The sequence below is a fragment of the Bubalus kerabau genome, chromosome 12 (assembly GCF_029407905.1).
Source record: "Bubalus kerabau isolate K-KA32 ecotype Philippines breed swamp buffalo chromosome 12, PCC_UOA_SB_1v2, whole genome shotgun sequence".
In the NCBI taxonomy this organism is placed as follows: Eukaryota; Metazoa; Chordata; class Mammalia; order Artiodactyla; family Bovidae; genus Bubalus; species Bubalus kerabau.
The window spans coordinates 80728388-80753710 of record NC_073635.1 but is presented as its reverse complement, the minus strand read 5'-3'; the positions used below and the strand labels follow the sequence as shown (position 1 = coordinate 80753710).

At 54.0% G+C, this 25323-nt stretch overlaps 2 protein-coding genes across 3 annotated transcripts; one reads left to right on the top strand and one right to left on the bottom strand.

The window, feature by feature from the left end:
• Positions 1–2599: 2599 nt before the first annotated feature.
• On the bottom strand, positions 2600–6221 carry ZIC2 (Zic family member 2). Of its 2 annotated transcripts, XM_055541878.1 has the most exons (4): positions 5150–6221; positions 3158–3321; positions 2784–2935; positions 2600–2645 (listed from the first exon to the last, which is right to left on the bottom strand). In XM_055541878.1, exons 1-4 carry the CDS (start codon positions 6219–6221, stop codon positions 2600–2602), a joined length of 1434 nt encoding a protein of 477 aa, XP_055397853.1. The 2 variants fall into 2 exon arrangements, with proteins under 2 accessions (XP_055397853.1, XP_055397852.1); XM_055541877.1 differs by having other exon boundaries at positions 2600–2935.
• A 10573-nt stretch (positions 6222–16794) lies between these two features.
• ZIC5 (Zic family member 5) lies at positions 16795–24991 on the top strand. The gene is made up of 2 exons (XM_055542943.1): positions 16795–18295; positions 22593–24991. The coding sequence occupies exons 1-2, from the start codon at positions 16810–16812 to the stop codon at positions 23033–23035; spliced, it is 1929 nt and encodes a 642-aa protein (XP_055398918.1). The 5' UTR covers positions 16795–16809; the 3' UTR covers positions 23036–24991.
• Positions 24992–25323: the final 332 nt, after the last annotated feature.

Here is a 25323-nt window from a genome sequence, read left to right as displayed (position 1 = left end):
CCCCTCCCCCAGGGATGGGGGCTTTGAAAAAACTCACAGCTTACAATGTGTTCAATGAAACCTCCCAAGGATCAGTAACATATGCCAATTATTTTAATAATTTTCCTTAATATTATTAGGGGTTATAAATTTCATTTTAATAGGGGGTTGATTTCTTCGGGAGCTGGTGCATAGGCAGTTCGCTGGGCCACTGGGGAGGGCTAGCCCGGTGGCCACTGTCACCCTCCTGGACACACACAGCCCCCAGGCCAACGTCTTTCCTTCCCCATTGAATAGGTAGCATAGCCTCTGGGAGGTCAGAGTTGCCCTTCTCCCCAAGTGGCCCTTCAGCCTCCCCTGCCTGTCCCTGCGGCTCAGCCCAGGGCCAGAGCGGGAGAGGAGGGCCAGCGGCCACAGCCGCCCACCCATCACCATCAGCTTCAGTCAGCAGAGCCCTGCGTGCCACTGGAGGATCCTCTGGGGGTGTCGCCACCCCCCGGCAACCAAACCTTTTCACCACTGGGTGGTGACTCCGGGCCTGCCAGGGTCTCTCTGAGCAACAGGGATCCCCAGGAAGATGGAGATGTCCTGAAGCCTCAGGGATTTCAAAAAAGAAATGACCCCACTCCTACCCTTTGACTCTGAATGTTATTTTTGCCTTCTCCCTTAGAGCATCTTGTTTGAAAACTCTTGGTGAAACTCTTCCAGGGGAGGGGAGTGAGGCTGCAAACCTTAGAGAAGAGCTGGTGGTCGGTCCTGTTGCCTCACTCATTTCCACCTGGCCGTTTCAGTCTCTGCAGCTTATTCTATTTGATTTCATGGAATTCTTGAAGAGGTTCTCTTTTATTGGGGGCCGATGGTTGGTGGTTTTCCTAAATCAAAGTGTAGTCTATTTGTCACCTTCCTCCCTTGAACATCGCACTTATGGGTGAGCAGTAGTTGGGCAGATAAGCAGGATGCCTTGAGCAAGCTGTTTAAAATTTCAAGGAAGGGAAAAAAAAAAACAAAAAAAACTTTTAGTAGAAAGGGGCCCTTAAACTATCATCATTGAACCAAGTTCAAAAACAAAGGACTCAGCTCAGTTTTAAACCTGCAATTAAAAATAAGTGTACCTCCGCTTTGCAGAGGGAGGGAGAGGAAAGGGGGGCAGGGAAGAGAGGAAACAAAGAATAAGGAAATGGTTAGTGCTCTTCAGTCCAGTCCAAACAGCCAAAAGAAAGGCACCGCCTCAGATAATGGAGCCATTAGAAGCTCGGAAGGTTCCTACGGGCCGGGTCCTTGCGGTGGCTTTCCAAAAATGTAATTCATTCTCAGCTACAGAAACAAAGGACATACAAAATAATTTTGAGACTTTCTGTCAGAGAGGCAGTTTGGCCCAGTTTCTAGGCATACACCTTCCCCCCTGAATTCGAGGTGGTGCCTCCCATTCAATGAGGCAGCTGACCCAGACCCCTATCAGCCCTCTGCTTACTCCTGCCCATTTCCTTGAGTAACTTTGCTAGGAAAAAAAAAAAGTATGTTCGTGCAGTTTCAACACATTTTATTATATTTCTGTATGCATTACTCTCAAAACATATCACAAGAAATGATCAAACCACTTAAAACCTTCAAATAAAAAATCTGAAACAGTTTATGCCCACAATTGTACATATTTATAGTTAAGAAACATTCTTTATAAATATTGTTTCCTCTGTAGCAAGTTAATACCATAATTTAATTACAAATGGATAAATATGGTAACGGGTATTTACAGAAGGAAGGGTGTTATTACGGAAAAAGCTAACAGCACGACGTTTACTTCCCCCCCTCCCCACAATCTTTCATACAGGAACTAACAAATTGAACTTGCAAAAGCACTAAAACATCACATGTAAACCCAGCTAACAGAAAAATACATTCACAAGCGTTGGTGGCGGTGATGTGGATGTGAGTGCTGTGGATCTGCATGTTGAAGAAACAGAAGGGAGACTTTGGCACGGCTTTTTTTTTTTTTTTTTTTCCAGTCTATAGTTGCATGAAGTTTACAATCAAGTTGCCTCATAAAAAGGAACACAATATTCAATACCACAATACAAAAGAAACCATTTTCTTCCACATTACTTAAAAAGAAACCGGGGAAACTAAAAAGAGAAAAAGAAAGAAGCCCATCGCTTGGGGAAGGGAAGGGGAGAGAGGCAGGAGGAACAAAATCCCGGAGAATTACAAATGGACAAACTTCTATACACCAAGAAGCCCATTAAAACCACCTCGGAGAAGAAAGGAGTCCGCTATGTACAGTTTGTCAGAAGACTGGGAAAGGCGTGGGGAGGGAAAGGGGCGTGGAGGGAGGCAAAGGGGAGGTTTGGTTCAATATTTTTATGGGTTTTTTAAAATGATTTTTTATTTTTTATTTATATTTTTAGCTTTAAAGATTCCGGAAGGGATATCGTTGCTTTTCATGCCTAGATTATTAAAAAAAAAAAAAAAAAAACCAACAACAACAAGAACTTTTAAAAATCCTTCTGCTGGTAAAATCATTTTCATCATCATAAAAATCAGATTGGGAATTTTAACAACGATCACCGGGGTGCTCTCGGCGCTGTTACCGGTAGAGGGACCGAGGCAGCCCCGCCCAAGCCTCTCACACGTACCATTCATTGAAGTTGGAGGACAGGCCGCCGTGGCCCCCGGCCGTCCCGCTGCCCCCGCCGGAGCCTCCGCCGCCCCCGCCCGCCCCGCCGCCGCCGCCGCCCCCGCCTCCTCCACCGGAGCTGCCGCCCGCGCCTCCACTCCGGTGCACCGCGGATACGGCCGCCGCCGCCGCAGCCGCTGCTGCAGCAGCCGCCGCCGCCGGGGAGAGGGTGGAACTGCTCTGGGGCTCGGCGCTGGGCGACACCAGCCCGGGGGGCGTGGACGACTCGTAGCCGGAGCTGGCGGCCGGGGACGACTCGGAGCCCTGCGGGGAGGACTCATGGACCTGCAAGACAAAAGCCGGGAGGGGAGACCAAAGGGGACTGGGTGTGAGTGCAGCTGCTGTGGGGCCGGGCCTCCCCCGCCACCAGAAGTGCCCCACATCCCCAAAAGTGATCCCCTACCTATCCCCCTGGGGGCCCGGCCGGGACACTCGGCTTCCCCCCACCACCCCGGGGCCGGCGGTGAGCCCGGCCGCCTCGCCCTCCTCGCGCCTGCCCGGCGGTACCTTCATGTGTTTCCGCAGAGAGCTGGGGTGCGTGTACGACTTGTCACACATCTTGCACAGATAGGGCTTATCCGAGGTGTGCACGTGCATGTGCTTCTTCCTGTCGCTACTGTTGGCGAAGCGCCGGTCACAGCCCTCGAACTCACACTGGAAGGGCTTCTCCCCTGTGGACACGAACACGCGCGCTGGCTGCCGGCGCGCCCGGAGACCACCACCACCACCCCCCACGCCCCCGGGAACCCTTACCTCCCACCCCACCCCTTGGCCTGGAAGGGGACCAGGCCTCCGGGAGGAGAAAAGAGGGGCGACAAGGGCCTGGGGCTCCCTTGCGCCTTCCCACCTGACCGCCGCGCTTTTAACTTCCTATTTTACTTTTCTTCTAGGCTGACTCGCGTGTCCTCACATCTCTGATCAAGTTGGGGTAGCCCCCACCCCACCCCCCAGCCCTGCCTAACTGCCTTTCTTACAGGGCTTCTTGGACTCGCGGCTTCTAACAAGTTGGTCTCGCCATGGAGAAGCTGTTATTATGACAAAATATTTGGGGCATTATCAGAATCACACAGGCTGCTGTCGGCTTCTCTCTGGGGCCAGTAGGCAATTACATTTGGAGATGCTGTGTGTTGTTTGGGGACCGTACTGTGGATAGCGACTGAGCCAGCATTTTTTTCCCCCCCCATCCAAAATTCTGCAAATTGAATTAACCAGTAATTCTCGGTCGCACTCCCAGCCTTTTGAAGACAACTTGGGGGAAGAGAGAAATATGAGATAAGGCAGCACTTGAGAGAGATTGCCGAGAGGCGCAGGCTGGGCCGTGGGGGTGGGGGATCAGCCAAGGCTTTCAGAAACTCCCTGTTTGAATTTTCTGGCGGTCCCCGCATTCTGTTGCCAGAATTCCAAATGCTTGGAGTCATTTAGAGGTGTGAAAACTCCAACATTGTTCCACTTGGAGAGGGGATCATTTAACGTTAAATTCCATTAGCACCTAAATTGTTTCTTAAAGACATCCGCTCAGACGCAGAACTCGAAAGCGAGCATTTCATGCAAATAAATTTCTCAAATTTTAAACCTTGTTAAAAGCTTGTCTCGCACCTCGGCTGCCTCCCTTCCCGGAAGAGAACAATAGGCCGCTGGCGCACCCCCACTTCGGAGTAAATATTGACGGGGGAAGTTGCTAAAACATTTGGCTTTCTTTTAGGAAATCGTCTGGCACGATTTTGGCTGGGACCTGGTCATAGATGAATAATCTATGAGGCGAGAGGCACGTTCTTTCTCGGCGCTCTCTTCTCACGCGATTGCCCCGCGGGGCCGCGCCGCCCCGGGCTCTCGTTGACTCGGCTGTCGGTCCAAGTTTGGAATCGCAAACCCTCTGGTGCCCCTTAAGAGAATTTCACAGACTGCTGCGAACCCACCGTAAAGCTCGGCGACCCACCTCGAGATGGGCTTTAAAAACACTTTAAAAAAGAGAAACGTTTTACAGCTTCGGCTCACACCAGACTCATTTTTTAATGGGAAACAGTCCGGGTAAGGACGTTTGGGCCCGTAGTAAAAAAAAAAAAAAGTGGAAAAACACACAAGCCACTCAAAACGCAGACGCACACCCGGAGCAGAAAAGCACATTCAGACAAGCTGGCAAAATCCTCTCTAGGCTCGATTCCCGGGCACCGAGTTGGAGGGTACTTTTATTTTCTGCGTTCTGTTTAGGACGGAAATTATTCACCGAAGCTGAGCCAACGAAGCAGTTGCATCACCCGAAGCATGCATTTGATGTTACCTCGATCATTTAAAACTCAATTTCCGCACATGGAAAAAACCCAGCCCAATAATAATATTCTTTCATTCGCCAACAATAACAAGCCGCTGGCTCTCTCTCGCACACACGGAAACATCTCCCGTTCCAGGGCAGGGGCTGGCGGTCGGCGCGTTTCTCCCCGCCAGCTAACCACGGCTTCTCTCCCTTCTGCGCCCCGACCCCTACCCGACCCGCGCGGTTACCTGTGTGGGTCCTTTTGTGGATCTTGAGGTTCTCAGAGCGCGCGAAGACCTTGCCGCAGCCCGGGAAGGGGCAGGGGAAAGGCTTCTCGCCGGTGTGCACGCGGATATGGTTGACCAGTTTGTATTTGGCCTTGAAAGGTTTGCCCTCGCGCGGACACTCCTCCCAGAAGCAGACGTGGTTGCTCTGCTCCGGGCCGCCGACATGCTCCACCGAGACGTGGGTCACCAGCTCGTGCATGGTGCTGAAAGTTTTGTTGCAGCTCTTCTTCGGGTTGCTCAGCTGCTCGGGGTCGATCCACTTGCAGATGAGCTCTTGCTTGATGCACTGCTGCCGCATGTAGCGGAAAAAGGCACCAGGGTGATGGTGGTGGTGGTGATGGTGGGCCGCGGCCGCTGCCATGTTCATCCCCATGTTCATATTCATGGGGCCGTACTGGTTGTGGAGCTGCGCCGCCGAGTAGGGGTCGGTCCGCGGGCTGGCCACCTGGCGGTACTGCTCCGAGCGCCCGAACACCTCGCCGGGCAGCCCGAGGCGCATCTGCCCATTGAGCACATTCTGCGAGCCGTGCGGCCCGTGCTGCTCCGGGAGGCCGGGGAAGAGGAGGTGGCCCTGCGCGTCCGAGTGCGCGTGGTGCAGGCCGCCGGCCCCCGGCCCGAACAGCCCGTGCTGCCCGCCGCCGGGCGCCGAGTCGCCAAAGCCGCGGCTGCGGAACAGGAAGTCCCGGGTGGAGTTAAAGGGCGGCCCGGAGTAGGAGCCGACATGCGCGGCGTGCGGCCCGAGCGCGGCAGCTGCCGCGGCGGCCGCTGCAGACCCGGGGTAGGCGCCGGGGCCCTGCGACGTGAACGCCGAGCTCTGGCCCGGGGACAACTCGTGCGCCCCAGGGTTGAGCTTGAAGGCGCCCATGTGAGCAGCCGCTGAGTCCACGAAGCCGTTCTGCGCCGCCGCCAGGCTCAGTTCGCGGTCTTGCATCTCCGCGGCCGCGGCGGCCGCCGCCGCAGCCGAGTGGTGATGGTGGCGCGCGAAGCTGCCCACCCCGATGGCCGGGAACTGCGGCCCCGCGTCCAGGAGCATGGCCAGCGCGCCCGCCCGCCCCGCCGGCCCCGGCGAACCCCGCGCTTCCTCGGCTCCCACTCCCGTCCCGCTCGCGGGGCTGCGTCCAGCGGCCGCCCGGCTCCAAGCGCAGGCGGCGGCGGCGGTGGTGGCGGCGGCGGCTTCAGTCCCGCGAGCGGCGCTCCTGCGCCCGCCGCCTCCGCCGCCGCCTGGATGTGCCTCGGGCGGCCGGACGCGGAGCGAAGGCGCGGAGAGGAAGAGGAGGAGGCGGCGGCGGCGGCGGAGGAGGAGGAGGCGCGGGAGGAGGAGGAGGTGGTGGAGAAGAGTCCAAAGCCAGGCGGAGAACCAAAGTGTATTAAAGGAGCTGCGGCGGGGGCGGGCGGGCAGGGCAGGGGAGGGCGGGCGGGAGGAGGGAGCGGGAGGGAGGCGTGGGGAACCGAGCGGAGAGGGGGGTCGGCGGGGGGCGAGCGCAGCGCCGCGGCCCCCACCCCTGCGCGCACTCGCGCGCGCACGCACTCACTTGCTCGCTCGCCCGCCCGCCCCGCGGTCCCGGGGCCCGGCAGCGCCAAGCGGCGCCTGCAGAATGCGATCACCGCCGCGGCAGGGCCAAGGTGCCCGAGCGCGCCGGCCGCGCGCGGCACGGGCAGGCGGGCGAGGCGAGGACCGCGGAGCCCTCGGCGATTCGGCGGCCCAGCCCGGCGGGGCCCGCGGCTCCACCTGGCCGCGGCGGGGGTGCTGGGGGCGGCGGACGGAGGCTGGGCGCCCTCTCCACGGCGCGCTCGCTCGGCCGCTCCCTCCCCCGCGGCCCTGCCCGCGCCGCCCCGCGCGCGGCGGGTATTGTTTGGCTCGGCGGCCGCGGTATTTAGCCCTCCGCGTCCTCCGCGCTTAGCATTGGCTGCGCTTCGCGTAGTAAACTTGCGAGCGGCCCCGGATTCCCCTAGATGAAGGAGTCTGCCGCGCTGCTCCGTCTTTCTTTAAGTTGTGCGGGAGGAGGAGGCGGGGGAGAAGGGGGGCTGTGGGAGGGGAGAAGGCGAAGGAGGGGAGGAGGGGGAGGCTGGACTCAAAAACAATAACAATACCAAAAAAAAAAAAAAAAAGAGTGTTCTCCAGCTCGCTCGCTCCCTCCCTCTCTCTCGCCTATCGGCCCGGAAATCCCGGGCCTGGAGGGGCGGCCGCACCCGCCAGGACCGAGCGGAGTTCGGAGCAAGTGCCCAAGCGGAGGGCGAAGTGCGTGTCCCCGCTTTGGGCTGCGGTGGGCTCCGATCGCCACCACCACCGCCTCCGCCTCTGTTTATTTCACGGGGCGCAACCAAAGCCGCAGCCTTTGATTTTTTTATTTTTTTGTCTCCTCCTTTTCCTCTCCCCTCCCCCTCGCCCCCGCGTCTCCCGCCCCAGCCTCCCTCCTTCGCGCTCCCGGACCGGCCTCCTGCTCACACCGCCCCTTTAGCGGCGGCTCCAGCCCCGCCCTCCCACTCGCCCGGCGCCGCCATTGGCCGCTGCCGCGCCGTCAATCCAGCGCCCCCGCCCCGAGGCCGGCCCGCCCTCTCCGCCCGGGCGCCGCAGCAGCTTCCCGCGGCCCCAGCCGCCGCGGATGGTGGCAGCCCGCCGGGTCGTCCGGCCTCTCGCTCCGCGTCCCGTGCGCCTGGGCGCGACGCCTCCTCGTCCTGCGGGCTGAGGCGCTCCCCCGAACCCGCCGGCCGGCCGAGCGAGGGCCTGGGCCGTGGGGGTTGGGTGGGGTCACAGTGCCCTTGGTTGCGTACCCTGCGCCCACGCCCTCCCGTAGAGGCCACCGTTTCTCCGGGGACCGAAAGCGGGCACCCCTGGTTGCTCGAGAACGCGGCTAGCGACCGGGCCCGCGAGGTGGGAGGTTCTGTGCGCCGGGAGGCTACAGCCCCAGTGCCCCGCCTGGAGGGCGCCGGGGGGGGGCGCGCGGCTCAGGGGCAGATCTCCGGACGTGTTGGCACGCTCCTGGTCCGCGCCCACCTCCCCAACACACACTTTTGTCGACTTGTCCTGAGGTAGTGAACACACAGGTGCAGGATGGGGAGGGGGGTGGCTAGAGAAAAACAGACGTGCCCTTCCCTCCCACCCTTCTGGACACTCACCCAAACACCGCCCCCTCCCCGGTCGCGGCCCCCACCCGGCGCTCGGCGCGCTCCACTCCTCCCGCCGCTCGCGTCCCGCTCTGATTAAGGCTGTAAACACTGGGCAGCGGCCCCCGCGAGGGAGGGGATTGTTTGGAAGCGGTTTAAAGACAGTGTCACCCTCGGGGTGGGTGCCCAGAAGTCCGGGCCTCTGCCACTGTAGGGTGGGAGGTGTGGGGACGCCGGAGGCGCCCGGCCAAGCCAGGCTCAGGCTGGAGTTCGGCCGAGGGTCAGGCTCATTAGAGTCTCGGGAAAAGGTATCTCCAGACTGGTAGGGCTCAAACCTAGAAGATACTTAAAAAGCATTCTCCAGAAGCGAGAACCCCCACCCCCGCCGCCCTCCGCTCTAGCCGATGGCGGGGCCCGAGGCTGCTCTCTGGGTCCCAGGTCCCCGGTTGGCCGCTGAGGACGTTTCCCGTCCCGAGGCCGAAAGCTCGCGCTCTGGAGGTAACCGGAGAGGAAGCGACGGGCCGCGGAGGCTGCGGAGGTGCGAATGGAAGGCCCGAGGCCAGCGCCTTTCTTCGTCTAGCTAGCAGAGAGAACTGCTTTAAAAAAAAAAAACAAAACTCTGGAAGTTGAAATAAAATTCAAGGAAGAAAATAATCAACACGCATTTCAAAATTTCAAGTTGAAATTAAGGCCATCAAAAAAAAAAAAAAAAAAGAATGAAAACGCGGGAAGAGAACTCCAGCAGGCGATCTGGGGCAGAACCCGGCCCTTGCACTCGCACAACGCAGCCTCTCCCGGCTTGAGCGGGTCCCTCAAGATCCGAGCTGACCGCAGCCCCGCGCACAAGGGGCCCGGTGCCCTCCCGCTGCCCGCCTTCCCTGCCCCTGTCCCGGGGCTGGGGGCGAGGAGGAGGAAGGCCCGGGCATCTTGTCTGAAAGCCCGGGATTTTGCTCGGAAGCTGGGGCTTCTCGACTTTTCTGAAAGAAGGAAATGTTCCTCCTCTGCGCACACCTTTCCCTCTGTCCGGGGGTTAGGGGAAGGCAAATGCCAAACTGCCCCTCGAGGCAGAAAGGGACCAGGGAGAGAAAGACAGAGAAATACGCCAGGCAAAAAGGCTGCCCTGATACAGTGAATCTGCCCAAGGCACAGCCTTTCACACTTGTTTCTTGTATTCATCAATTTGTATGGGGGGTAGGAGGGGGGAGAATTGGCAAAGCTTACCCCGAAAGTATTTCCCAAAGAAAATATTTTCTTAGAAATAATGGTCGTGAGAATAACAATCCTGCATGTCCGCAAACCTCACTCTTCTTCCTTCTTCCAAACCATCAGACTTCTCCAAGTTTTCCTTCATTCCCACGGACTCGGCCCCGCCGCCCTCCTCTGTCCCCTCCTCCCTGCCCCGTTCTCTCCTTTCGCTTGGATTCCCCCTTCTCGGCGCCCGTTGCGGGCCGAAGCCGCTGGGCGCTCGCGGGCCCAGGATCCAGGGGCCGCGCGGCCGGGCGGTGGGACGGACGGCTGATCCCCGCTGGGGATCCGGCGGCCTGGGCGCTCCTGGCTCTTCGTTCCCGGCTCCAGTTCACCTCTCTCTCCCTGCAGGACACGCAGGAGCTGAGCCAAGTTCAAAGTCACGTCGCCGTCTCCTCTTAGAAGTGCTTTATTTCTCCACAAACCGCGAAACTCCTTCGCTTCAAGACACAGTTTTTTTGTGTTTTTTTGTTTGTTTGTTTTTTAAGGGAAGGAGAGGGGGAAGAGAGAGAGAGAGAGATCAAGAAAGCAAGGGATAGAGAGAAAGAAAAAAGAAAAAAAACCTACAAAGGCTTTCAGAGTCATTGCCTCAAAAGTACATTTGAGGTCCTTGGCCAAGGAAAAAAACCCAGCCGACTTCCGCGCCCTGCGAGTGAAATTCAGTTTTTCAACAGGTTTCTAGAAGGGCCCGCCGTGTTGGTGTCAGAACCCAGGGACCCCCAACCATCTCCATCGGGCAAACGTTTGCTCTCTTTGTAAGTTTTCCAAAATAGGGCTTTTCAGATATCCTGGGGCCGGCACAGGGCTAGGCCAGCGAGACTCCAGGCTTCTCCGTATATGGATGGTCCCGGGGCTGGCAACCCTTTCCCCCACAAGTGGAGAGAATGGCAGTGTAGTAGAGAATTCGGATTCTCTTCAAAAAAAAAAAAAACGGACACACACAAGAACACCAGTAAATCCCATCAAACACCCGGGCACTCATTCACTGAACACCTCGTTGCGGTTTGTGGGCCTCTGTAAACGGGTGACTGGCTTCTTTTGTCGTATGCTGAGTATTTTGTGTACATATGCCTACAAACAATGCAGAGGCACACACAGGGTACTCACACGCTCAGGTACATCTTGTTGGCCAGGAGAAGCCAAAAACAAACAAGCAAACAAAAGGGATCTTTATACTGGAAAGCAGAAACACTGGGTGAACATACCACTCAACCTTCTAATTTTCCTCTTAAGGGAAAAGATGGAAATGGAGGAAGAGATGGGAGAAAAAAATGTGGAATCGACTGTCCATATACACTGGGCCAAAAAAAGGAGGGGGGTGGGATTTCACAGGATTTCAGCACTGTCCTCTGCATCACAGACACTCATAAATTCAACAAGATCATCAACAGGATATTAAGTTGCAGGTCACCTTTGATTCAGCCTCTCAGTCACTCCTGGGCTTGGCGACCCCTGACCCATGAAGGACCACATGTGTGGTGGGGGACCCCCTCCCCTGTAAAACCCACCTAGAACAAAAGAGCTTTGTCCAAGGTTTAGAGAAGTGTAATGTAAAAGAAGGGGAAATTGTGAAAATCTCAGCCAACGTTGTAACTTTTAAATACCATTTTTAAAAAGGGGGAGCTTTAGTGAAAGCAGGGAGTATCAGGGGATAAGGCCCTCTCTAGCCTGCTAAAAGAACTTTTCTACAGTTAAAATTTACTATTCTGTAACCGGGCTTATAAAAATTCTCTCTATAAAATATATGTTCACCAGCAGTTTAGTGAGAGATGCAAATGTTTGTGTATTTGTCATTAGGGACTCAGGAAAAAAAAAAACACAACAGAAGCCAACATTTCTGGGTGACAGTGGTTGTGGTTTTGCAAAACGAGAGGACTGTCTTGACTTTGTCTCCTTTCCTGATGGGAGAGTTTCTACTGCTGTAAAACAGAAACAAAACCAACCCCCCAAAACAGAAGGCCATGGCTTACATCAATGTGTTTAATTATTTTGAGGGCAGTTATCCTTTGGGCTCCCAGGCAAACTACAGCCAGAGAGGCTGAATACCGGTGACAGGCAAGCAGCTTTCCAATAAACTGCAGTGTTATTGCAATAGACTTTGTAATACAATTTATGCTGTCATTCATAAATAACAATGCCATATGTCAACCATATTGCTTACACAAGTAAATCCGTCAATGTGTCAGTATTTGATTTATCTCAACAGCTTCAAATATTGAAGTATAGATATTGGAAGGGGTATGGAATAAGGGGAAACTACTCACAAAATTTGAGATTAGAAATAAAAGAACTTCTGCTTCTCCTTTATTCCCCCATCCAAAAACATTCTAAAGAGTAAAGCATGAGGGGGGAGGAGAAATACATCTTGGAGCCAACATAAAGAAGTACTGGGTGGTTACACGAACTGTGAACAGGTAAGGGGGTTTCTGCTTACTGTTTAGACCTTCTAAACATATTTTAAAAGACGACAGTTAGGCATTTTGCAAGAAATTACCAATCTTAACAGTTGAATGTGGGTCAAAGGCCATTCAACAACGCTCACCCCTGAGGATAACAAATGATAACCAAATGATAATATTTGATGACAGGTCAATCTTACTGATTTTTTTTCGAAGTGGGGAAGTGAAGAGAGGCAGAATTTTTCAAGGCTTTTAAGTACTAAGGTCAGGTGTAAATGGGATGAGTCCAGTTCTTGAGTATCCAAAACAAATGAATAAATAAATCCCAAGGTTCCAGTGATGGCTTCACAACCCAGGCCTCTGGGTTTTTTGGTTTGGTTTTGAATCCTCATGAAGTCCATGTTCATGGGACAGGGATCAAAAACTATCAAGAAGCACTTATTTGTCTACTCTCAGCCTCACACATGTTCGAGGAGTCTGAGGATTCAGCTGCGGCTCAGAAGGGCGGGAAACGGAGGGAACCCTCGGAGAAACTCTTAGAACTGAGACCTGAGCGTTCCTTCCTGGCACCCAAGGCCCCAGGGCCGGGTCGCAGGTCCCACCAAGTCAGGTCACCAGTGGTGAGGACTGGGGTCTGGGCAACTGGTACCCGCCGAGTGCGAGCAGGGCAAAGGGCCGGGTACCTCACTGCCTAGTGGCCTGGAGAGCTTGATTCGGGAAAAGCCCTTGAATCCTTAGTCTTCATCACTTCCGGCCACGACAGAGCTCAACTGAAACGCAGTGTTGCGGGTCCCCGTGCTCCCCTCGCCCCAGCTTTTGAGAGGTCTCCCACCCCCCCCCTCCAACTGTCTGCTAATAAACCCTTCTCCCAGTTGAGCACCCACTGGGGAGCCCTTGGGCTGAGCTACAAAAGTCCTCTGACCCTTCGAGGGGTTCCGACCACCCTCTCCGCCCTTGAACCTGCCTCTGGCGCAGCCCAGATGGCGCAAGGTGCTCCAAACCGCTGGGCACCCAGCCCTTCTGCAAGGAGGCCGCCCTTGCGGAAACCACGCGGGATGGGCGAGCCATAAAGCAATTGGAAAGGCAATAAAGGCCAGCTCAGTGGGTCCCCCAGCTCCTTTCTTGTCCACCTCCCCGTCCCCGGCGTACCCCCTGCTCCCCACCCCCTACCCCCGCCTGCCGAAACAATCAGACAAAGGCTCAAAAGCCAGGAAATGTCCAATTCACTTCCCATAGAATTTATTAATTGCCCACACCCATCGCGAGGAGACTTGGCTGAGTCCAGGGACGACCGGAGGGCACCGGGGAGCCGCAGTACACCTCCTTCCCGGCCCTCGGAACAGCGGGGAGCCATGAGCGCCCGCCTGGGCACCCCGAGACCGGGTTCGGCCGCCTCCGGGCAGCGGAGCGCGGCGTGGCCGCTGGGTTCCGGCCGGCTCGGCGTTGACCGCGTCTTCCCACCCTCTTCGCGCCTTGGTCTGGGGCCGGGAACCGGTTGGGGTTCGGGGTGCAGCAGAGAAGTCTGGAAATCCAGGTTCCCCGAGGAGCACCTGTTGACCCTAGAAAGGACATCTCCATGGATCGCCACGTTGCTGGCCCCACACCAGCACCTCCGTTGCAAACGCGCAGAGAGGAGCAAGGGTTTGGAGGCTCTGCCCTGGCGACCAGCACCACCGCGGAAATATGGGGCTAAATCCACAGGGGAACTGGCATAACGACTTCTACACCCTTTTGCTTAAAAAAAAAAAAAAAACAAAAAAAAAAAACCCCAAAAACCCACACTAGTATTTATTTTCTTCAACGCCCTGGAAATTGTTGGTGTTTACTTAGGAAGTGTGACAGTTATTGGGTCCTTAGAAACTCGGGATGTGAAGGGGTTTTGATTTGGCTCTCAAAATGGCTTGAAAAAGAACCAGCGCACCTGGGGTCAGGCGGGTCATCACAATAACAAAAAGCGCCTCTACAAAATAAAAAGCTCTTTTATAAAGACAGGCAATCCGGAAATCCACTGCGAGCCTTCCTGATGATCATCTAGCCAGGCCTATTCTCAGGTTTAATTGGCAGGCGGTTTATTGGCGCCTTATTGGTGTTGACTGAAATTTTGCTTCCAGTTCTTTCTTTTAAGAATTAGCATCTCAAGTCGATTTACCTGAGTCAATTATCTTTTTTAGGGTCTGAGTTTGGTCATAAGTTTGCAAATATTCATTAAACACATTTCACAAGTATCTCTCTTTCTCATTGCTATCCAAACCTCTATCATTTCCTAAGGAAGATTTTCTTTTTTAAAGCTTCCCATAAAAAGAAATTGATCAGGGAGCTATATTTGAATTAAGACATATTAAATCGATGACAGATACATATCATGCTGTGTTTAACAAGAGTTGTACAAGGAGGCGGGTTCCAGATTCCGGCAAGGCTCTGCTGCACCATTATTCACATTTTTACAGCCTCTCCTTCATGCCTTCACCCATTAAACCATTAAATTTCAGCAATTCAATAAAACAAAGCAGTTATAATTTTGAGGAAAAGCTATTTTGAAAGAGGTGGAGGTACCCATTTTATTGCACAATAAAAATGCTCAACAATCTATATTAAAGGCTAGGTTGGGCTTATTTTCTTCTTTCTTTATTCATTCTTTTTGCTTTGTTTTTACTTATAACCTGCAGGATTGCACACCACGCTGCCATTATGGACTTGTTGATGATTATTGCTAAAAAAATTCAAATAGAGGAGCCTCCTTTGCAAGGTTCTGAGAGGAAGTGAAGACAGTGGACAATTCCAAATAAGATGCTTTCTTCATAAACCATTCATAGAGATGACACAGTCCTTCCTTCACCTTGCCTGGGTGGCTTGAGACTGTTTAAGTCTTGGAAAAAACATTCTGAAAGACTTCGTCCTCTCCAAATACAGATATGGATTTTGTCTCTGTTGTTTATTAAATTGTTTTTCGTTGTGTTTGCACTCAAGCCTTGCTTATTTCACCTTATTTGAGCTTCACTGAAGCTTAAAGAAAATACCCATTTGAAATCTGATTGTACTATTTTCTTTGTTGGTTTGTCAGTTTTATAAGAGTAATGACATTCTCAAGGCTCGCAGGGAAATTCCCTGTTAAACATTGTTCACACCAGTGTAAATGCAGCTATGGAATCAGCTCTTTTCAAAATAATTCTTCCCACTTCTCAGGATGATCTCACAGATGATGGTTTTATGGAGTCTTTTTTTTTTTAACTTGGACAGCAAACGAATTAAGTGGATAACATGTTTTACTGTATCCCAAACCCGGAGGGGGGGAATTTTAGTCATGATTTCTTTTTAAAAAATAATTTTATGTAGGGCAGCAGAAACAATTTAAAAACCTGACTTTAATTTTTGAGCACCATGGCATATGGCAAAATTTTAACATGTTTTCTTTTTAAAAACTAAATGACACTTTAGGGCAATAAGAACCCTTAAGTGTGAGGGATATCACATTTCACTGCCCCCTCCCAAGTGATGCAAGGACCTATTTCTCTCTTCAAAAAGATTTGATAGCAAATCGCTTGAAAGGGGGTGAGGCTTACTTTTTTTGAAAGCCAGTTTTTATGGTTTTCAAGGAAAGCATCTCTCCTGCTTGATGAACTTTTTAGAAAAATGGTAACAGGTTATTCTATTAGCACATAAAGTGCAAAGATACTGCTTGCTTTTAAAATAATTATTTTATTGGCTTCAATCTAACTTGTGGTCCTTTCGGAGAAAATGAGGCACCCATGTGGACTGCATTCTGCACCGGAAGGAGAACTGCTGTTTAAAAGATATGGTTTATTCAGCCGCTTCCCCCTGGACAGATGCTGTCTGTTCTGCCCTGCCAGTGTATCTCGGAGAAGCAAAAGTTAGAATCATTGCCCGATGCCCCTCCCCCTCCGTAGATCTAATTGGAAGTGGCAGATCTAGAACCGATGAGCAGTGAGATTACACTTCGAGCTGACTCCTTTGAACCATGCTGAAAAGGATTCCATGAGCTAAAAAGTCGAGGTAAGACGGTTCCTTTGGGGAAAGATGTATTTTAACTTCACCTGGTGTTTGGCAACCAATAGGATTTTAATATCCTTTCTCATTCCGTCTACTGTCTGTGCGCCCTCCGCGAGCGCTCGGCAGATTGAGTGCCTTCCCAAATAAGAAGTTTCCACCATCCTGTCCTCGAGCACGATGGAGGCCATACATCTGTTCACCCCCTCCTCCCCCAGAGAGCAGCCCGGCGCTCTTCCAAGGGAGGAGGTAAGAAAGTGTTTGGATGCTGGAAGGGACGCGGTGTGCAGTGAGAGAATGCTTTTGAAGTTGGGGGCTCCCCCTCCCCTCGCCTTTTGCTCCCCAGAGGGGTCCCCCAGCCCAGGGCCGCCTGGCGCCCTTCGGCCGCGTGCCGGCGCACGCTCTCCGCAAGGCGCGTACTGGGAACGCTAGGCGCTGCGCGCGCAGGCCGGCCGCAAACTTTCTGCAAGTGCAACTTGGGCATCCCGGGGGAGGCGGGGACGCGGGGCTCCGGGGGAGGAGGGGGCGCGAAGCGAAAGCGAAGGCGGCCGCGAGCGCTGGGGCGGGTGCCCGCTGGGCCGAAGGCCGGAAAGGGAGCCAATCGGGCAGCCGCGCCTGCTGCCAATCACGCGGCTCCCTCCAATCCCACCCTTGCCATTTCCAAAATCTCGGTCCCACTGTGCAGCTCCGAGGTGGTGTCCGCTCGGCCAATCGCTGGAGGACCGAGTGGGAACGGGAATGAGCGGAGTTAGGAGACCAAGACAAAGAAGTTAAAGAGCGCCTAACATATACATGTTTTTGAGGGCGGGCCGAGGGGGGAAAAAAGTACCCCCAGGGAGGGTCCGTGGGTCTGATTGTGTCGCTCTGATGGAGCCCCCTTTGAGCAAGAGGAACCCGCCCGCGCCGAGATTAGCGGATCCGGCCGCGGCTCGCGCCTGGCCGCTGCAGAACATGACAGGCTTCCCGGCGCTGGCCAGCGCGCCCGCCTACTCCCGGGTCCGCGCCGCGGCCGCGCACCTCCGCCTGCGGGACCCGGTCGCTGACCCCGGCGTGGTTCGCGCTCCGCTCAGACCGGAGCACATGGCCCAGGCGAGCGCGCCCGGCCCCAGACCTCCCTCCCAGGCGCTCCCGGCGCCGTCCGAGTCCCCGGCGGCCAACGCCCGCGCCGCCGCCTCGGCCGTGCACCCCGGCGCCCGCACCGCCCCCGGCGTCGGGGGCGCCCGCGGCGGGCCGTCCCCCGCGCCCCCGCCCCCGGCCCCTCCTCCTCCTCCCCCCTCCCCTTCGCCCCCTCCTCCTCCCCCTCCTCCCCCCACCCCTCCTCCTCCTGCCCTCTCGGGCTACACCACCACCAACAGTGGCGGCGGCGGCAGCAGCGGCAAAGGCCACAGCAGGGACTTCGTCCTCCGGAGGGACCTTTCCGCCACGGCCCCCGCGGCGGCCATGCACGGGGCCCCGCTCGGAGGGGAGCCGCGCTCGGGCCCCGGCTCCCCCCAGCACCCGGCCCCGCCTCCCGCCTCGGGTGGCATGTTCATCTCGGCCAGCGGCACCTACGCGGGCCCGGACGGCGGCGGCGGCGGCGGCGGGGGCCCGGCGCTCTTCCCCTCGCTGCACGAGCCGCCGGGAGGCCCCGGCGGCCACCCGCACCCGCTCAACGGCCAGATGCGCCTGGGGCTGGCAGCGGCCGCGGCTGCGGCAGCGGCGGCGGAGCTGTACGGCCGCGCCGAGCCGCCTTTCGCGCCGCGCTCGGGGGACGCGCACTACGGGGCGGTGGCGGCCGCGGCGGCCGCCGCCCTGCACGGCTACGGAGCCGTGAACTTAAACCTGAACCTGGCGGCAGCGGCCGCGGCAGCAGCGGCGGCGGCCGCAGCCACAGGACCGGGACCCCACCTGCAACACCACGCGCCGCCCCCGGCGCCGCCGCCGCCGCCGGCGCCAGCGCAACAGCCCCCCCACCTCCCGGGGGCGGCCGGGGCCTTCCTGCGCTACATGCGGCAGCCAATCAAGCAGGAGCTGATCTGCAAGTGGATCGACCCCGAGGAGCTGGCCGGGCCGCCGCCGCCGCCGCCGCCGCCCCCGGCCGGCGGCTCCAAGCCCTGTTCCAAAACTTTCGGGACCATGCACGAGCTGGTGAACCACGTCACCGTGGAGCACGTGGGCGGCCCCGAGCAGAGCAGTCACGTCTGCTTCTGGGAGGACTGTCCGCGCGAGGGCAAGCCCTTCAAGGCCAAATACAAGCTCATCAACCACATCCGCGTGCACACCGGCGAGAAGCCCTTCCCCTGCCCCTTCCCGGGCTGCGGCAAGGTCTTCGCGCGCTCCGAGAACCTCAAGATACACAAGCGCACTCATACAGGTGGGTGTCTGTCCCCGGCCGCCGCCGCCGCCGCTTCTGCCGCCGCTTTCTCTTCCTCCTTCGTCTCCTGCTCGCCTTCATGTTTTTGTTTTCCCCTCCTTCCGCTGCTTCTCTTCGCATCTGTATAACCCGGACATGTGACTTCTTGTTTTTCTCTCCCTCCCCCCCCTTTTTTTTCTATGAATAAGTAATTCGATAGCACACACACAGGCCCCCGCGCTCCGTTCCTACGCGCTCGAGTCTCCAGCGCTCCCCGCAGCCCCCTCCGCCGGGACCGGCCACGCGCTCCAGCCGCCGCCGCCGCCGCCGCCCCCGCCCCGGAGCAGAAGCCGCCGCCGCCGCCAGAACAGGAAGGCGTCCAGGACGGTCGGCAGCCCCTATCCGCCCGGCTCCAGAAACTTGGGGAGGGCGATGGGGAAGGAGCGCCGGACCGGAGCCGGTCCGGCGGCACTTTCCCCCTCACCGCATGGCAGGCCCCGCGCGGTGACCGAAGAGCGGGCGTGCTTGGGGCGCGTGGGGGGGTTAGCGGTGACATCGGGGCCGCTGGGGGCCCAGCTCGGTGTGACCCCTCCGGGACGGGACAGGGAAGGGGGTCTTGTCCCTTCCGGGCAGGGTGTAGAGTGCGAAAGGAATGCGCCCCCCGGAGACCTTCCCCCTACACACACACACACACACACACACACGCGCGCGCGCGCTTACACACTCTCCCACGATTACACACCCCACACGTACACGTTCACGCGCACACACATCACACCAGCAACAACTTCACACACCCGTGTTCTTTCTGACCCCCTCCCTCAGAGCTGGGACACTCTTGGGCCTTGATCACACAGTTACACTTGCTCATTCACACGCCTTCATACACACCTATACTCACACGCGCCGTCACACGTTTTATCACACGGGCCCTAGAGGGTGCTGAGAAATTGGTTTCCGTCATTTTGGAGAAAGTTTTCCCAAGAGGAGGACGGGGCGGGCTGCAGAGGCTCCTTGAGGCCCACCGCCCGCGGTGGGGCCCCTTCCCGCCCGCCCGCCCCGCCCCTGCCTTAGGTGGGGGCGGGGGCGTGCCCCCTTTTGGGGTGAGGGCAGCTGCGGCCTCGGGCGCCGGGTGGGCGCGCGCGCAGGGCCGGAGCGCCGATGAGCGCGAGCTCGGTCGGGATTTATAAGGACAGACGAGATTACCCCTCAGAGGACACTTAAGTAACTGGAGTTTACGTTCGGCAATTACTTGGCTGATTTATCGGCGCGGTGGCGGCGGCGGTGACGAGGAAGCAGCCGCCAGGCGGGGGCCCCAACGCCTGGCCAGCGGCCGAGGCTACGGGGAGGGGCGGGGAATCTGCGCGAGGAGCCGGGCCCGGGGGGCCCGAGTCTGGAACCCCAGGCCTCGCTCCTGCCGCCGGGACCCGCCAGGCCGTCTGTGGCCTGGCCGATGCCCCCAGGCTGGGAGCCCGTTTTCCCCGGAGGCCGGTCTGCCAGCTACGTTGTTTTCTCATCGGGATCGGCCCGCCTTAAATGATGTTTCCAAAAGGAGATTTCCCACCGGGCTCTCATAAAACCTCCACGGCCTCTCTAAGCCAGCGGCTGGCCCCAGGGCCCAGCACTTCCCGACCAGACGGAGGCCTGGGGTTGTGGCGGTGAAGCGCCCCCCGCCCCCCGCAAGGGGAACCCCCCCTGACGGCGCCCGCAACCTCAGGCCCTTGCGGCCTTTTCACCTCCGAGGGGAGGGGACCTTCCCTCCCGGCCCGGAGATTGCCCCGAGCTGGGGCCGTGCTCTGCCGCTTCGCGCACTGAGCTGGAAGCTGACGGCGCGGGTGCCGGCCCTCCGGTTCCCCCGGGGGCGGGGACCCGGGCCGTTTGGTTTTCGGGTTCCCAGCGCGCAGGACTGCGTCCCCGCTCGGCTCGCGGCGGCGGCGGCGGCGGCGGCCTGGGCCTCGCCGGTCCCTGCGGCAGGGATGCGAGCGCCCGCCCCTTGATGCTCGGATCCGCGCTGGGTGCTCTTGGCGGTCCCTGGGCCGCTGAGCCATCGATCCTCGTGTCCAGTGGGGGCCAGCCCGGACTCCCCTCCCCACCGCAACGCTCCCCCTTTTTGGAGGGGCGGGGGGGGGGCGGGCAGTTATCCGGGGATCCCGGGACAGGCTGATCAAAGGAAATAATCCCCCGACCACTCCAGAAGGCCCGTTTCCTGACCCATGTGCCCCCAATTCCATTTATAACCTTTCTTGGAGCTGGACTTGGAGTTCTCACACATAGCTTCCCTCACTCTCTAAAACCCTATAAGTAGTTAAATTCCGACGTGACCCCACTGTCAGCGTCTGAAATGTAAACACTGGGGCCTCTCACCCTTCCTACTCAGGTAGAATTGGCTCTTCCCCCACCTGCCCACCCCGCGAATAAAATAGGCAATTCTATCACCCTTTCCTTTTTTTCTATTTTCTTCCTCCATCTCCCCTTGTGCTGGCTTTTCTACCTTTCTTTCCACATGGTATCTGCCTTTTCTGGGCCTGATTCTTAATGCTTCTCTTTATCGTGAGCAGTGGTGAAGCTTGCAACGTCCCAGCCGTTTATTCTGCACAATAAATGCTTAGCCTGTGCAGAAACACAATGTTCTAAAAAGCAACATTTGCATAGGGTGAATAAATCCACTTAAGCCTCCATGTTGAAGAAAAGCTGATTATGCTTTTTAGGGGGAAGAATGCTATATTAAGTTAGTATTATCTCCAACTTAAAGTGGAATATAGAATCAGGACAAATAACCAGTGTTTTGATAAAACTTGATTTCTGTTGCAGCCCCTCCACAGAGAATTTTTAAAGGGTGTCACTATCATCGCATTAGGTTGTGTTTTTCCCTCTCTTTGTAGGCCAATGTAGGAGGTATATGAATAATAACTCAATTTTTAAACAATACTTCCAAGTAGGGTAAGTTATGTTACAGGCATCTGAATACTTTTCAGATGTGCTAATATACTCTTGGCACTGAAGTAGTTATTCATTTCTGAAGTTAAAAGAGAGAAAATTACACCGAAATATTTGTATAGGAGAATCCACCACAGAAAATTTATGTACACTAAGCTGTCTTAATAGTTGTTTGGCTTTTTAAAAACAATTTGTTGAAAAACAAGGAAAAGACTATCATATATCAGCAGAGTAGCTGCTGAAATGTAGAGAAACTCCTTTTAAAATAATTCAAATATAAGGAAAAAATATATTACTATACCACAGTATGTATGAGATAACGTTCAATTATGGACCCAAATACATCAAGTTCATGGATACTAAGGTGAGGGGGGAAGTCATAACTGCTACCTGCTGTCTTTCTGTCCTTGCTTTTTAAGACCAAGGTGTAGAGTGGCTGGATTATCTAGTTGTCTTAGCATTTCTACTGCCTGCACCTAGGACCTTATGTTTAAAGGCCCTGTCTTCCTGGGGTGGGTAGGACAGCTTAAAGGGGCAGTGGGCCCAAAGACTCTGATAAATAGCATTTTTTTCCCCTGTTTACTGTTAAACAGTATGTTAGAAGAAGCCTCTGGCTGAGGTTTGTGGTCTTTATTAATGCTTGTTAAGGTTCTGTTCCGCTAGGGTCTTAACTGCCCAGTAAGTTGTGAGAAGAGCTGGGAGAAGGAAGAGGCCAAGAGCCTATTCTGTGCCCAGCTAGGCTTGTAAAAAATCTAGTGGTCGGATCGTGGTTTTCACAGATGTCTTTATTTCTGGGGAGATCGGGGTTTTGGTGTATTGCCTTTCTTTTCCATCAATGAAATCCTGGGGAACTCTCTGAAACAAAATGCCGTTATTATAATTTTACTGATCAATCCCAGTTTACTTTTACTTGAGTATCTGTTTATTTTCCTTCTCCTTTTCTTACGGTCTTCACCTAAGCTGTGGCTTTGGAAGTTATTTCAACAGCATTTATCTTGACAGGGGATCTGTTTGAATTTTTGTGTGTGTAGACCCAAGGGGGACAAGGATGGAGGTATTTGGGTCCCCGTTGAATTTCAGCGTTATTGCCTGATCCAAGCTCTTAGCCCTTCTCGCCTTGACCCCTATGGTACTTCAGGATCGACATCCAGCCTCTCCCAAAACCCAAGTCCAAGGAGAGCCTCCAGGCCACGGGACACCAGGCCCATCCTGGAAGTATCCCTTCCCTGTAGCATTCTGGAACCTGGGAATTGGGAATTAGGCTGGGAGTCGGTCTTCAAGAGAATGGGAAGTTGCATCCTTCTATCTGCTTGAAGATTATTCTCTCAAGTTCAGAGGACTCTGAAGAGCCCCTGTTAACCTCCCCTGTGCTTTCTTGCAGGGGAAAAGCCTTTCAAATGTGAATTTGATGGCTGTGACAGGAAGTTTGCCAACAGCAGCGATCGGAAGAAACATTCCCACGTCCACACCAGCGATAAGCCCTACTATTGCAAGGTCCGGGGCTGCGACAAGTCCTACACCCACCCAAGCTCCCTGAGGAAACACATGAAGATTCACTGCAAGTCCCCGCCACCTTCTCCAGGAGCCCTGGGCTACTCATCAGTGGGGACTCCAGTGGGCGCCCCCTTGTCCCCTGTACTAGACCCCACCAGGAGTCGCTCGAGCACTCTGTCCCCTCAGGTGACCAACCTCAATGAGTGGTACGTATGCCAGGCCGGCGGAGCCCCCAGCCACCTGCACGCCCCTTCGAGCAATGGAACCACTTCCGAGTCTGATGATGAGGACATGTACGCGAACCCTGAAGTCGTGCGGACGATACATTAGATTCGATCAGTCGCCATCACCATCAGTAAAGTAATAAGTGGGAGCCCTTGGACCGCATCCTAACCTGAGACAATGCCGAGCTTGAGACAAACCCGCGACTCAGACTTGCCACCAGGTCTAATTAGCCCTATTTATTTAGTATGAAACCCTATGGTGTTGGTACATTTAATTAATTTAATTAAGATATTTGGGCTTTCCCCCCCCCCCTTAGAAAGCAAACGAACAAACAACAACAACAAACCCAACCAAGCTGGACTTGTATGTTGCAGGGGGACAGGACTGGGAGCAAACTGTGCCAAGGAAGATAAATGGAGAGATCATAGTTCATCGAAACACACTGCCAATGCAATATATGTAGTTCTTTACAAGGGTGAGAAAAAGAGCGTTAAGTCAGCACTCAACACAGCAACAAGGCCCTCTGCACTTCCCGGAGTGCCTCGAGACCGCCTTTGACACCATAATGGAGCCCCTCTGCTTCCCGCCTGGGCCCTAATTCTGCAAAGGCCTCTTGATTGTAAACCACACACACTTGCTGCATCACCAACAGATCCTGGACTGTACCTGTGTCCGAAAATATTTGTAAAGACCCTTTCGTTCTAATACATGTAATTTTTCATTCCCACTCTTTTATTACTGATCTCACCATAACAGTATTTTTATACAGGATTATTCCTTCAGTACCCTGCTTGTTATGATTGAAAAAAAGAGATGCAGCAGCCTAGTACGTCTCCATGTATTGTGTTACTGTGATTGTTCAAGCAACTGGAGAGAAGAACTGCTGCAGTAGACAACTGTGAAACTGTGATATTTTATAAAATAGAAGAAATTCAAGTGCTTTCTTTTTCTTTTTTTTTTAAATCAAAAATCTCAGCTGCTGCCTCTTTACTCTGTCTAAACTTCCTGTGTAATAAAAATACTATGTTTTAGATCCTAAGTTCTTGGGATGCCAAAATTCACAGGCAAGTATAAGGAGGTGTGATGTTGGCAACATGCCTATTTTTTAGGAAAGCTATTGTTTTAAAAACAGGTCAACCCCTCTTTTATACTGTTTATTGACCTTTTAAAAAGTCTTTATTTTTCAGCGCTGGAAACTGCATTCTAATGCATTTTCTTCCACCTGAGCATACAGAACTCTATCCCACTTGAAAATGACACTGTATGATTTACATTACAAGAGGGGAGGGAGTTGCTATACATATTAAAATTGTTAAAAGGTTTATAGCTACCACCAAACACTGATGAATGTGTGACCTTTGCCAGGGCTGTCAAGCTAGGACAAAAAAGGTCAAGGACCTAGGACAATAACTCTTAGTCAATTTATTTTTGGTTGGTACAACACATGTCGTGTGCAAAACGTAGTCCATCATAAACATCATACAAATAGACTAAAGAGCACTAATTTATCCTCAGAGACCCTGAAGACACCCCTTCCCCAGGGTTTGTAGAAATTTGTTTTGTGTGCTGTGAGTGGTGGATGTAGTCTTGTCATTGTTAATAACTTGTATGTGAACACTATTATTTGTACAGTTGAATTAATTTATTTTCAGACATCATCCTTTTTTTTTTTTTTTTTTTTTTCCTGGAAGAGTTCAAAGCACACCAAAGAATTATATTATACATTTTGGTGAGAGATGGTCATTTATGACCTACGATTTATTTAAAAAAAAAAAAAAAAGGAAAGAAAATGGGAAAAATATATTTTTAAGCTTACTTGAATGAACAACGTAATGTGAAAACCAGGACTCTTCCTGCATGTCTCTTTTTTGCATTGTGTTGATGAGATGATATATAGTTTATAGATATATTCTATTACTAGTACAGTGCATGGTGCTGTCACTTTGAAAGCCTTTCAATGTTGTCTTCAGATTGTTATGGTGAATATGAAACATGCAGACCCTCCTTTATAAAGAAAAAGACCATAAAACTTGAATATAAAAAAATTCTACATCTTTAAAGTTTATTTGATTTTCGTATTATTCATTTTCAAAGCTCTTTCAAATAGACAAAATAAGATGAGGTATGAACTTTGGGGGGATAATTTATGTATCGTAAACTTATTCAAACAAAATATTCCTGATTTATAATGAGTTGTTTTATTTATACAACTTTTTCAATGGTAGTTTGCACTATTCTTTATTATGCTACAGGTTTATTTATTATGAAACAAAGGAATATGTATTTTATGTATTTTGCCATGCATAGGTTAACTCTGCCACAGATTTATTGGTTCCTGATACACTTAAAGTAAAAACTTAAAATGTGTACCTCCGATAGAAAGCAAGAATGAT